Genomic DNA, 14,337 nt, shown 5'->3' on the forward strand with positions numbered 1-14,337 from the left:
GGGACTGGGACTGAAATTTTGGACTTCTGACTCCAAACCCCAGAGGCTGAGAGAGGAGAGAGAAAGCCTGAGAACAATAACGAAAAGACCATTGGTTTGGCATGAGGGGGGAGCAAGTCAAAGTGGTCCATCCCATTAGGATCAGATTTGTGCTCCATTACCCAGAAACAGCCATCTCTAGAAAACAGAGCGATCAGAAGAGGATGTCAAATGGAAGCAGAGAAGAACAACTTGGAAAGCTTTTTTTCAGCCAAGAGGCAAAAGCCTTCCTCCTTATATTTGAAAAACACATTTTCACCTACATTAAATGCTCTGGAGGGAGCAGGGGGGGGAGGGCAGGAAGTGATCTCACTTGCATAAACTCAACCAACCTATGGTGTTCCCTGGCCCCTCCTGGGCCTCCCTCTGACTGGGGCACCTATAGCTCACGTGCTTCATGCAAGAGGGCAAGACCTGAAGTGTGTCAAGCCCAATGTTATATGAAAATGATGTGACTCAGAAAGCCTCCTTGCCTGTTGAGTTCCAAATCTGACACAGTATAATTAGTAGAACCAGGAAAAGAAAAAATTAAATATTTTGAAGATATAAGTTAAACCTCTATAGTTACCACAGATTTATTCCTACAGCATTTCTAGGATTTGAAGTATTTCACACCACTGTATTATTTTTTTTCCTTTTTCCCAACCACATGTAATACTGTGCTACGATGGGGTTTAGGGTCTTGCTGTCCCCTGTTTCTACAATACAAACACAAGGATGCTGTGGTCAGGGATCTTCTTGCCAACTTCCTCCCGTGCCTTTGGGGGGTACAGTTGGCCTTGGGCCTCCGGATGGAAGGGCAGGGTCTCTGGGGTGGACGGAGGGTTTTCTCTGAAGGGTTCCCCGCCTGCTTGGGGTACTGCCTGCCCCACCCTGCCTTTAGGGGCAGACTGTTCTGGAAGGCCACGACTTCTGGAGACAGTGGGAGACTGTTTTTCTGCAGGTGAGTGGTATATTGCTTCATTTGCAGTTACTGTGGGGCCTCTTAAGTTCTCCCAGAGAAGTCCCTGCAAATCCCACCAAATAACTCAGCGGGAGATGTCAGGTGGCATGGGTCTGAGGTAAATCTAAGTTTCATAAAAAGAAAAAGGAGATCCTATATACATTTAACATGTAAGTCCAGATCTAGTATGTATAGAGATGCATAAATATTTATATATACACAGACACCTACACATACATACATGTCTATGCGTATATATATATACACATATATACACACACACATATATACGTATGTAGAGAGGATGTCGAGGATCATTTTCCAGTGACGATATGCGGGAGAAGCCACTTGGCATCTTGCCTCACTTTGGGGAGACACTGAACTCAGGCTCTTGCTGCAGCACTCCCCGGGGTGTCTGTCTGCACACAGGTCTGTGGGATTCGCATGGCCAAGCGGAGCGCAGTAGCGCCTGGGCCTCTGCTCTCCACAGACACATACTCTCTCCCAGCTGACCCTCCAAGCTCTGCCTCACAAGGCCAGCATCACTGGGAAGCAAGTAGAAGCCACCGAGGCCAGGCTAGGCCATGGCGGGCCACAGTGGGCCGCGCTGGTGCCACCCACCCAGCAGGTCACATGGTGCCCGACTTGTCTGTGGAGCTGTTGGGGAACATCTTCTCCGTGGGCGTCACGGCAGGGCTGCCCACCCCGGAACTGCTGCTGCTGCTGGACCGATGCTGGACCACGGGCCGCACAGGCCGCATCGGGGGCGGACGCAGCTGGGCGCCAGCCAGGCGGGCGGACAGAGCTGGCTTGAAGGTGGTCATCATCTCGGTGGAGGAACTGCTGCTGCGGCGCATGGCGGCATCCGGGTCTCGGATGACGATGGTGTGCAGGGGGCTGGCGGGCTCTGAGCTGATGGGGCCTGGAGGGTTCTTCATGGGCTCCAACGTGTCCAGCACCACATCTGGCGCTTGCTTGACCGTGTTCTGCCTCTCGAGTTCCCGCAACTCGTGGAGAGCCGTGCTCATGGTCTTCTCGATGTCCTGGGGACAGAGAGAGCTCCAGTCAGCACAGAGACTGCAGGCGTCGGGTCCTGGGCTGCTAACCAGCTCGTGGTCCTTCTTGAGGTTCCCACAGGAGCCTCATAGCCTGGGTGGAGAATAAGTCCCCAGGGCATCTTAAAATCAAATGGGAGGATCAATGTGGGTGTCCCATGTATGGGAAGTATATTAGTAAAGGCAGGTCAGACTACCAGAGTCAGCCAGATGCTCGAATTCTGCCTCTGACACTTCCTTGCTGTATGACCCTGGGCAAGTGACCTTACCTTTCTGAGCCTCAGAATCCTCTTCTGCAATTTAGAGATAATTATAATTAATACTAAACCCAGAGTTGATGAGTGTATTAAGTGATATGATCTCTGCAAAGAGCATGACATAACACCTAACACACATAAACACTCAAAAGTAGTAGTGCAACCACAATAGCATTAACACTTGACAGTAAGCACCAACCCAAATCCTTTGTACTCATAAGTCATTTAATCCCCATTCTTACAAGGTAGCAACCACTGTTTCACACATGAGGAAACTGAAGCTCGGACTGGTTAAGTAACTTGCCCAAGATCACACAGCTATTAGTGGCAAAGCCCAGATCTGAACCCAGATAGTCTGACTCCAGAGGCCCTGCCCCAATCATCATTTTTCATTAAAAAAAAAATCCTTCATCACTATTCCAGGTATGGATGTATCAAAACTTCATAAATTTGTACTCCATAAATTTGTACCATTATTTAACTTTTTTTTTTTTAAATATGGAACGTTTCACGAATTTGCGTGTCATACTTGCGCAGGAGCCATGCCAATCTTCTCTGTATAGTTCCAATTTTAGTATATGTACTGCCGAAGTGAGCACATGTGTTATTTTTTTTAATTCAAAAATCATCCTTGACCCAGCAGCCTGGGAGGCTGAGACAGGAGGATTGCGAGTTCAAAATCAGCCTCAGCAACAGTGAGGTACTTAGCAACTCAGTGAGACCCTGTCTCTAAATAAAATACAAAAATGGGCTTGGGATGTGGCTCAGTGGTCAAGTGCCCCTGAGTTCAATCCCCAGTACCAAGGGGGAAAAAAAAGATCATCCTTGCCTATAGAAAAATTACTTGAGGGCTGGGGATGTGGCTCAAGCGATAGCGCGCTCGCCTGGCATGCGTGCGGCCCGGGTTAGATCCTCAGCACCACATACCAACAAAGATGTTGTGTCCGCCGAAAACTAATATTAAAAAAAAATTTAAAAATAAATAAATAATAAAATAACACAATAAAATTGTTAAAAAGAAAAATTACTTGATATGTAATTCTCGGAAACATTGTAATATTTGAGAGCTTTTCAGGATGGGAGCACTTTGAATGACACAGAGTTGGTCGCCAGCTCAGGCCAGCCTGGCGCCAGTCATCCCAGGTGTTGGCCTCCTCAAGCCAGAGGCAGGGCTGGAGCTGGAGGACAACATGAACCCAGGAGCCTCTGGCCAGGGCACAAGGCCCTGCAGATTTGAATGAAAAGACTGCAGCCACTTGCTGACTCTGTGACCTTGGGCAAGTCTCGGTCACCCTGCACTGGATTTTGTTCATTTGTTAAAAGCCCACACATTCACTGGGAAGATGAAATGAGATGATGGATGTCATGAAGCTCTGTAAACTACCAGACAATGGTTTTCCAACTCCTTTTGGCCCCACTGTCTCTGGGTCACATGATCATTTGCCGGGATGCCTCCATGGCCCACAGGTACCAAAGGAGCTGCAGAGCCAGAACCCGGCCAGAGCATTATGGCTTGGCCATTGAGGACACCATGAGGGGACACTGCTTAAAAGCACCGCTGGCAGGTGCTGTGCACAACCTCAGTGAGGAGGGATGATTATTAAGTCCTGCTTGCTCCTCTGCAAATCCTGAGGCCCATCCTGAAAAACACATAGGAGACTAGTGAGGCAGTTGGGGCTGGAGCCTGGAGATGTAGCTGACCCCAGGCTTCTGTATTCTCTCCTCTCCCTGCTCTACAGGCAGCCCCTGCCTGCCCAGGCCAAATAACAGGCATCAACTTTTATGTTTCCCACGATATTTTATCCCTTGCCCCAGAACCCCAGCAAATTTAAAAAGGAACAGTTACAGGGATGGGGCTGGGGCTCAGTGGTGGAGCACTTGCGTAGCATGTGTGAGGCACTGAGTTCGATCCCCAGCACCACATAAAAATAAATAAATAAAATAAAGGTATTGTGTCCATCTACAATTAAATATATATATATATATATATATATATATATATATATATATATATATATATATGATCATATAAATATATATATATATGATCATATAAATCTAAATCCTAAATACATATTTTATATATATATATATATATATATATATATATATATATATATATATATATATAATCAGTTGCAGGAGATTCTCTGTTGGAAGGGAGAGATGGCTATTCTCCCCCTGTTTGCTACCTCCCTACCCTTCAGGGACACTTTCAAGAATTGCTCCAGTGTCCCCAGCTCTGCTGGAATTAAGTTCTCAGTTGCCCTCACTGCTCCCTCTGGTGGCTCTAAAAGGCAAAACTTCAACAAATAAAATGTAATTCTCATCCCTCCACCTCCATCCCTCTTGCTGCCACCACCACTGTACCCTGGCACAGTGAGCCAGAAAGACAGAAAGCTCAGAGAAAGATGAGCCAAGCGGTTTAGGCTGGAGCCTTGCATTAGTCCGACAGATGATGAGCGAGTCTCCAGAGAGGAGCTGCACAGAGGAACCTGGGATGGGCAGAGCAGGGAAGGCAGCCGCTTTTCACCTCCTCCCAAATGAGACCGTCTCACTTTTGATGACAATGTCACACAGTTCCTAATTGGGTTTCAAATCTAAATCCTAAAGAACATTTTGAGACTAGAAAATTTGGGGTACGCCCATCTAATACTCAGGGTTTTGCATGCCATCCCTCCCCTTCATAGGCTGCAAAGTCAAGGACTCATCAGAGCTGATGCTGAACAGGCTGGTGCCTATCCTGTGTCATCTTAGCTGTTTACAAATTGTTTATTGTGAGCTCCTATTTTACTTCAGTCAGTGAAAAGAGCTCTTGAATTCAGCTATTAGAGTGTGTAGATATCATTGCCCACAGAGAACATGGGCCGCATTTCCCCAAGTGCACTCCTTGGGTTGGGCTTGCAAAATGCTATGTGAATCAAGGGCTGACCACTGGGAGGCTGAGGCAGGAGATCACAAGCTCAAGGCCATCCTGAGCAACTTAGCAACACCCTGCCTCAAAATAAAAAGGGCTGAAGATGTAGCTTAGTATCAGAGCATCCCTGGCTTCTATCCCCAGTACTGAAAATAAATGAACAAATAAATAAATGAAGGTAAAAGAAGTCTGGGAGGTGGGGTGTGCCCTGTTCCCTTTGTGGGATATTCACATCACCTGGACATTATTTTATGTTGCTGAGAAATCTTGGCTTCTCTAAGCCTTATGACTTTATCAGACCCACATCCTCCAACTGCACCACAGAGTACTGCCCCATCCCACTGACATCCCATGGAAGCTGTCTGTGGTGGGACCCACTTTTAGAAACTGGGCCCTAGACTGCATTGGACTCTTTATGTAAAGGGCTCTGGGCCAGGTAGTTGTCTACCCCTACTGTGACTGAGAGAGCTTCCAACCTGTATAGTGTCCAGATGATGGTGGGGGGCTGGGGATGTTTCCCAAGAGGATGGCCAGCCTTGGAGGATGGAGAAGCAACAAATTTCTTGGCTCTTCTGCTTGACTCATGCCAAGGCACCAGTCCCAGGGATGCCATGGGAGTGGGCATTTGGGCATGGCCCAAGCCAGACCCTGGGGCTGTGGACAGGAGTTCCAGTGGCTGGGTGTCTTGTTTGTGTTGGGTATTACCTTGGAATCTTCCCTGAACTCCACTCAGGGTACAGGTCAACAAGCTCACTGGCATTTCAAGGCTGTGTGCATCTCCTGGTTGCAAGCTCTCTCTTCCCCCTCTCTAAATCACAATCTCCATGTGAGCAGGGCCAAAGTCTATTTCAGCTCTTCACTGTACTTTCAATGCCTAGCATAGCATAATAGATGCTCAATTGATATTTGTCAATAAATGAATAAAGGAATGAATGACAGATGGATGGATGGAAGGATGACGGGATGGATGAATGAACTCAGCCATATCATCTTGCAGAGAGACCTGCCATTGCCCCATACCCATAATCCAGCCAATCCCATCTTTGGACATTGGGGAGTTTTCAGCCTTTACAGAATCCCCAGCCAGCAGCTGTATCCAACCAACTTGTGCCCCCAAGGGAAGGCCCAGCAAGAGAAGGGAAGCCAGCTCACTCTCTTATTCTCTGGCTTAACCTTAAGTCTGGCAAAGGCCAGGGGGCACTTCCACAAGGCAGGTTCCTACCCCGCCCCCTCTCTGGAGGTTTCTGTTGGCCTAGCTGCCTTCCCCGGGCCCTTACTTCTGCCAGGGCCTCAGCCTCAAGGGACTTGTGGTCCCCCAGGCTGCTGTGTCTGGTGGAGCCGCAGGTGGACCTCACGGAGTGCCCTTCTGAGAGCGCCTTCTTGTCGGGGTAGTTGATGCTGCCAGCACTCCCAAACGTCGCCATTCTCCTCTTCTCAGGGCTCTCGATCCTCCCCCGGGTAAGAGGGATTTTGTGGGGGCTGCTGGGGCAGGCGGCGGCCCGGGGTGGCGTGTCTATGCTGGGGCCCAGGCCCCGGGGTGGGCTGTGCGTGTCGCCCCCGCTTCTGCGCCTGGGGATGGCCGCTCCATCAGATCGTAACCGCACTCTGCAAAGGAGCCAGGGGGCAGGGGCATGGGGCAGAAGTCAACCCTGGCCAGTCTCAGAATGGGCCATCCAACCCCCACTACAGCCACGCACTACACACTAGTCTAGGGAACAGGTATAGTGAAGCCTCACTTGGTCAGACTGTGCAATTCCACATCAGAGGACCAACTGGGCCCACACAGCCACAGGGGGAGGTGTGGGACGGTGCTTCCAGCTGCAGACAGCAGTGGTGCTCATTACAAAACGAATCTCATCTACTATTAAGTCGGGGCCAGGAGGATTTCAACCTGGAAATGCTTGGGTAAGCTCAGTCGGGCTCATGATACATTTTCATGTTTCCTGTAGGCTTCTTTCTAATTGGTTTGAAGCATTGAGGCTTGACTATACCGAAAAGCCACCAGCACCCTGCAAGCACAGGAGGGCCCCCCTGGGAACTGAACATCTACTCACTATTGTCCCCCACTCCCCATCTCCCCAGACAAAGGTATCTATAAGGCTTTTCCAGATCTTGGGAAATTGGCCATTTAAGAGTAAACACTGCATCTTCAATGAGCCTGTGGGGCATGTGGGTACTCCTCCCACCTCAGGGAGGTCTGTGGGTGTGAACAGGGGTGGGAGTGTGGATCCGGAGGGCTGCTCCTTGCCCTCTGTGTCTGCCACGAGTTTCCTGGCTTCTCTTTCAGGTCCATTCTGTTCTGTTGAGTGGGGGCACTACTCCCTGCCTGCTCTTAAGTGGGTTTGAGAGTACCTTGAAGATAAAAGGTTTTGCTGCACCCTGTGGAAGTCACCAAGGACCCAGCGGCCCTGGTGAGGGGAGGGAAGGCTGGAAGAGAAAAGGGGTCAGGTAGAGGTGGTACCTTGGGAATGGAATGTGACTAGGAACCAAGTTCCGTGTGGTCAGTAGCGCTTCAGACCCTACCACCCAGCCAAGCTAAGCAGGCCTGTGGGTGCCCCAACAGGACCAAAGCAGAGGTGTAGAGAGAAAGAGGTATTAAGAAAGAAAAAAAAAAGGAGATGAGAGAGGGAAGGGGGAAAGGAAGAGAGAGGCAGGAGAAGAGTGGCCCTGGTGGGCTCTGTGACACACAACCTTTTCATTCTCTACCCCAGCCTCCTGCTTCCTCGAGTCCCTCGATTTTATCACCTATCACAGTGTCCCGACCTTTCTGCTGAACTGAATAGAACATGCCGCTGATTTCTTTGGCTCTGTGAGCAAATACCCACACATGTGGGCTGATCACATGACCTTTCTAGAAAAACAGAGTAACATTCAGAGACTCCTATGTGGGGGGATAAAAAGGCAGTGAGAAACTGCCAGCTTTTCTTTTTCTTTTCTTCTTTTTCTTATTTTTTAACCACCACATATTCTGGACCATACTGGTTCATAGAATGGTGCATGCTGCTCCCTGCTGATATAAAGGTCATGTGACACAGCCCAGCCCACACAGGGGAGGGAAGAAATTGGGAAATCTGCTCCCACCAAAGAAGTGGGTGGAGCCGAGTGTCAACTTCCCCCACCACATGAGTAGGTGGGAATTTTCTGTTTATATAGTGCAATTTGGGGGAATATGGGAGCTTTACGTTTTTTAAAGTACTTTATAACAACTCTGGTTTTCACCAGAAAGCTGGGAGGAGGTGCAGGACAGGGGGAGTAAAAATACTTGCCAATTGTGCTAATTTACCGTCATTATTTCCAATGAAAAGTGCTGAGTTCCCAGCATTTGTCTTTCCTCCTGCTCCTCAAGCCCCCTACCCAACACCACGCTGTTTTGTCCCTGGCATCCTCCAATCAGCTCCAGCCTCCCCCCACCAATTGTGCCCAATGTCATATTCTGTGGGGAGCAGGGCCTGCACAAGCCTCCTTCTCTCCTTCCTGCCCTCTCGCCCCTCCCAGTTCAGACATGAACCCACATGGCACTAGCAGGAAGAAAATGAACCCATGTTTCCTACCGGCCCATCACCCCCCCAAAGCCATAATCCGAGATGTGCTCCGTGGGGGACTGGAGGTCGTTCTTGGAGGAGGCCTTGTCGTCCAGCAGTGGCCCGCTGCTGGCCTCGCTGTCAGCCTTCTGGCTCAGGCTGTCAGAGAAGGCATCATCCCTAGAGGGAGAGAGATGTGAATTGGAGATGCCCCTCCCAAGAACCAGGATGCACATGGCTCCCTGGTACCTGCGAGGAGCTCCTGCCTATGGCTGACTGTGCCCACGGCTCTGAAGGAGCCACCTTCCCGCCATGCATGCCCACTGCAACGCTCCTGGAGTTCGTGTCTCTGGCAGGAGACCCTCTTCTATCCCTGCAACCCATGCCCACTTTCTCCTTTCCCCTTCTCTGGCTCGTTCTTCTCTCCCAGGCTGTGCACAGGCTGAGACAAACTAAATGCAGGAGGCATATTGGAAGGATGGGGCGGGGGGTGGTATCTAAATACTGAGTTCAAAGTTCTGAGTGCTGAGCCTCCATGTGGCCATGAGAAGTGGTTTCACACTAAGTAAAGGAGGAAGAGGTGTTTCTATCCCTCACCTCCCTCACCTGAGGTATAGGACTATAGTGAAGGCCTGCAGCCTCCCCCTGCCCCCCACCCAACCCCCGTAGCCCTTTCTCTTCCAATGATTTGTTCCTGCCCTAAGAAACCTGGGGACATCAGCCAAGAACCCTCCACTACACTATTCCTCTTACAGTTTGCTTGGCCCTGGCCTGTTCTCTGGCTTAGACCTTCCTCTTTCCTATCAAAACATAGGCTTTTGGTCCCCTTTCTGTGAAGTTCAGCTTGGTGTCTATTTCCATGATAAATCAGTTCCCCTGAGCCTGGCCAGAGATTTTAGGGAAGGTGTGCACAGGAGTCTTCAATGGCTTTCAAAGAAATGGAATGTGTAAACTTTGTGAGCTTCCTGGTGGGACTAGGTATTTAGGGTGTGGGTTTTTTAAATATTTTAATCCCTGAAATTGTAAAAAATGGTTCCTTATTAATCAGAAACCAGGACATTTTTTTTTCCTGCCCATCCCCTGAGAGAATCACCTCTGCATTGGAGGATGGTGGGCAGTTAATGGTGACCTCGCCAGCAGCTATGAGAAAGCCCAGGAAGGTGCAGAAATATGGAAAGATCCACTGGACACTAAGAACTGTAATTAACAAGCACCCTGGAGGCTGTCAGATAGATCAGAGTGGCAGGCAGATAACACATAGTCTCTGTGTACTCTGATGGATGAGCAATTTGCACATTTAATAAGTGGATTATCATTTAAAGGGAAGTTAGGTTTACCTGTTCTTACAGAACATCAAACATATTATACCAGGGAGAACAAACTGCCAGCACACGGCCTACTACTCCTTTCCAGTGCCCACTGCAGGCATCACTAATCTATTACCACTAATCTATTCCCAGAAAGTCCCAATTCCCACTCACATGTCCTGTACAACTATGTACTGGTGAGGGATGAGTCCATCCACGCCATTGTGACGGCCCTCCCACCAGTCTTCTGAGGCGCGGTGATACAGGAGCAGCGAGGCTCCCTTCTTGAAGGACAGCTCGCGTGGCGACCGCCCTACATAGTCAAACTTGGCAATGGCCTCGATCTGCTCCACTTCTGAAAGGAAAGCAAGAAAGAGAAAAAGCTTCATGAGATCAGCAGAGGGGCATCCCAGGAGCCTCACTCAGATGGCCCTGGCTTCTACAGGGCAACAGGACGCCCGGGGGGTTCTAGGCTCAGATCCACTCCCACCCTGTGACCTCAGGCAAGTCATCCTATTTCTCAAAGTGTCCAGTGACAGTTGGCATAGCAGACCCTCATTTTCCACTGCCTGACTTGTTCCCATCTCTTAAACCCTCATTAGAACAATATTTGATTATGGCATTTGCCAATAAATGGCTATTTATCAGCAAATGATATTCTCCTATCATGCTAACTGAAATAAGCCAGTCCCAAAACACCAAAGGCTGAGCTGAGGGTGAAACTTCTAAGGGCCACGGACAGCATGGAAAACCAGAGAAGAGGGAAGACATGACCTTGTTCGAGTCCCCCAACACTCTACTCTGCACATGTCCATGCCCCTCTGAAAGCTATCGTCTCAAGAAGACTGTGCTTGTGGCCCTGTGAGATGCAGTGGCTTTGACACATCTAGCCTCAGTGACAGATGGCCTTCTGCAGGGAGTGGGCCTCAAACAGTTCAGCCAGAAATGTCTTTAAATGCTATTCTGACACAGGGAATGGAAGGGAGGAAGAAAATGACAGAAAGCTGACGGGGTTGGATGAACTCAGATCTTGACACACAGTCACCTTGTCAGGGCAGTGTGGAGACTTTGTCCACATCTCTGCTGCGTCTTTGAATCCCATCCCTAGCCACATGTGGAACCTGCCTGTTAACAACCTATCTGCCAGCCTGATTACCAGAGACAGGAAGGCCTGAACTGTGTAAGACGGGACAGAGCTCAGATGGCTTCACCCCTGGATGGCTTCACCCCTGGGGCCTGCTGGGACCCAGACCCTCCTCCTAGAGAAAGGTGCTGACCCAACCAGTGGGTTGCTGAGGCTCAGAGAAGCACTGAGGGGCCACCTGCGTTCCTTGTTCTTGCCTTTCCCTTCCCTGGAGTCTAGCGCTGAAGTGATGGTGGGGAGTTGGGAAGGGTTGTTGGAAAATGTAAAAGGAAAGAAACAAAATAGGAGAGGAGGAGCCACACTGAGCCACAAGCTAAGTGAGAACACATGTGTTCGCAGATGTCGTTATGTAAGTGTGCAGTACAAACAGTAATAGCAGCTACAGTTTATTAGCAAATCTGTTATTTGGGTTTCTCATGCCCACCCCACTTCCCCCACTGTCAGCCGTACTTAATCCCCTCATCTTCCCCCTCTCAAGAACCTGCCTGCTGAGGCCAGAGCCTTGGGGCTGCTCTGGGGCCCCAATGACCTAACCAGCAGCGATTCTTTCAAACGGGCCACCAACTCTGACCACATTTCTCTGCTGCTACCTTGGTTTAGATCACTACTTCCCCCTGCGTGCCCTCCTCACTTTCCCTCTTGTTTCGTTAGAGTTATTTCTCCCCAGAGACACTGGAAGGATCTTTCAAAATCATAAATCAGATCATGAAACTCCCTTGCCCAAAACCCCCTCTGTCTTGGAACAAAACTCCAGTGTCTCCCCAGGGCTCCTGAGGCCCTCTGTGCCCAGGAACCTTGAGATCTCATCTTCTACCACTTCCACCTCTCATGCAATCTGCTTGCACCTTCTTGGTATTTCTCCTCCAACATTTATATGACATTTTTCAAACACAAAATAAAACTGAAATAATTTTACAGTGAAGGTGTATATATCCATCAACTAAATTTTATTAATATTATACTATACTAGTTTTATCATATATTTATCCATCCCACTCTCTATCCGTTCATCTACCTTTTTATTTTTTGCAGTGCTGGGCATGGAACCCAGGGCCTTGCACATGATAGTCAAGCACTTTGTCACTGAGCCACACTCCCAGTCCCCATTACTTTATTTTTAAAGTAAGCCGCAGACATCAGGACAGTTCTCCTAAATACTTCCCCCTAAATATTCATAGAGTCTACTTGATGCTTTTAAGACATGCCAAGCTTTTTCCTGCCCCATGGCCTTGGACTTGTTATTGTCTCTCCCTAGAATGCTTTTCTCCCACCCCTGGCCACGTGTGGGACCTGCCTTTGTATTCATCCACATCCAACAAATATTTAATAACCATTGTGTGCCCTTTCCTAATTTCATTCAGGTTTGTACTCAAGTGCCATTGCCTTAACAAGCCTTTCCTGACCAGACCCAATCACAGAAGCCCCAATTGCCTAATCACTTTCTGGGGGTTTTCTCCATAGTGTTTATTACAACTTGAAGTTATATGTGTGTCTGAGTGTGTGTGTGCTCATGTGATTTTTAGACTTGTTTACTGTCAGTCTTTTTACACTGTGAACAACATTAGGACAGAGATTTCATTTTATTTCTTGCTATCGTCCCACCTCTAGAAGAGTCCCTGGGACTAGTAGGCACTTGGTACATATTTGTTGTTTGTGTGAACAAATTCAGCTTTTAGTATGTGCAAACTGCTCTACCTACATCATCATGCTTAATTCTCACCAGACATCTGGGACATCGCCCTCATTTGTCTGCTGATTTCTTGACAGAAACAATGGGTGCCAGAAGACAGTGGAAGGCCATGCTCAAGGAAAAGTTCTGTCAACCAAGAATCCTACATCCAACAAAGACACCATTCAAAAATGAGATAAAAGGACTTTCCAAGTTTAAAATAACTGAGAAAACGTGTCACTGGCAAAGCCGCCTTTTAAAAAGACTAAGATTTTTTTTTTTTTTACTGCTGAAGGCAGTAACCCCTATGATAACTTACGTTCACACACACAAAAGAGTGCCAGTAAATGTGATTATAAAAAACAATATAAATGCATATTTTCTCCTTTTCTGAATTGATTTAAGAAGCAAGGATATGGGCTGGGGTTGTGGCTCAGTGGTAGAGTACCTGCCTAGCACACACTAGGCACTGAGTTTGATCCTCAGCACCACATAAAAATGAATAAATCAATTAAATAAAGGTATTGTGTTCATCTACAGTTCAAAAAATATATTTGAAAAAAGAAGCAAATGTATAAAATAATGTGTATATATGATTTTTGGCCTATAACACAAAAATGTATAAACTTGCCAATAATAGCACAAGGGGGTAGGAACAAGGCTATATAGGACCACAGATAGCAAAGTAATAATTATAATAAAGCATTGTGTTTTTTTAACACAAATAGATGTATAACAATAACACCATAAAAAGAGAATAAAACTAAACAGGAATAAAATTTTCACATAGCACTAGTATTTAAGCTAATATAAATTCAGAATTTCATTTTAGTAAGTAAAGATGTATATGGTAAACCTTAGAGCAACCATTTTAAAAAAACCTCAAAAATAAAGTGAAATAAATCATTAAAGAAATTAAAATACCTAGTGCAAAATAAAGCAAAAAAGAAGGAACAGAGGAACGAAAAAGACAAGAAACACACAAATAACAAAAAGTGAAATGGGAGACACAAATCTAACCATACCAATATAGTATTAAAGGTGAATGGGTTAAAACAATCTAATTAAAGTGAAGAGATTCCCCAGTATTAAAAAAAAAACAACAGATTATCAGAGTTAAAAAAAATATCGTCTAACCTTGGGTCATCTACAAAAGATGCACTTTGGTTTCAAAGACACCAATTGTTTAATAAAGAACTATAAACTGCAATCATAGGAAAGCTGATACAAAATAGGCTTTAAAACAAAAAATGATGCTAGGGCTAACCCTCAAAGCCTACAAGGTTACATTCACACAGAGCATTTTCAAGAGAAAAGAGGGTATTAATGAGTCCCCAAATGAAGCCTCTTAGATAAAATAAATTTAGGTTGCCATGACTAGTTAGAACAACAAAATTCTCTGGGACTCAGTTTCCCTGTCAGAATTAGAAAGGATTTATAACTCACTAGAGAAGCATTCATGTTTCTACCCCCTGCCTTCTCACA

At 47.2% G+C, this 14,337-nt stretch overlaps 1 protein-coding gene and 1 non-coding gene across 3 annotated transcripts in view; both read right to left on the bottom strand.

Annotated features, from left to right (window-relative positions):
* Positions 1–1,611: 1,611 nt before the first annotated feature.
* Positions 1,612–14,337, bottom strand: part of Srgap3 (SLIT-ROBO Rho GTPase activating protein 3) — a 245,248-nt gene continuing 232,522 nt past the window's right edge. For both annotated transcript variants that reach the window (XM_027931911.2, XM_027931910.2), the window contains exons 19-22: positions 10,214–10,394; positions 8,763–8,912; positions 6,489–6,816; positions 1,612–2,025 (exon numbers count right to left, since the gene is read on the bottom strand). In XM_027931911.2, the coding sequence (XP_027787712.1) occupies positions 1,612–2,025; positions 6,489–6,816; positions 8,763–8,912; positions 10,214–10,394 (1,073 nt within the window). The remainder of the gene's footprint in view (positions 2,026–6,488; positions 6,817–8,762; positions 8,913–10,213; positions 10,395–14,337) is intronic.
* On the bottom strand, positions 2,787–2,893 carry LOC114089991 (U6 spliceosomal RNA). Its single transcript, XR_003582288.2, has one exon. It is a non-coding gene; the product is annotated as a U6 spliceosomal RNA (small nuclear RNA).

This window comes from Marmota flaviventris, chromosome 20 (assembly GCF_047511675.1).
Source record: "Marmota flaviventris isolate mMarFla1 chromosome 20, mMarFla1.hap1, whole genome shotgun sequence".
In the NCBI taxonomy this organism is placed as follows: Eukaryota; Metazoa; Chordata; class Mammalia; order Rodentia; family Sciuridae; genus Marmota; species Marmota flaviventris.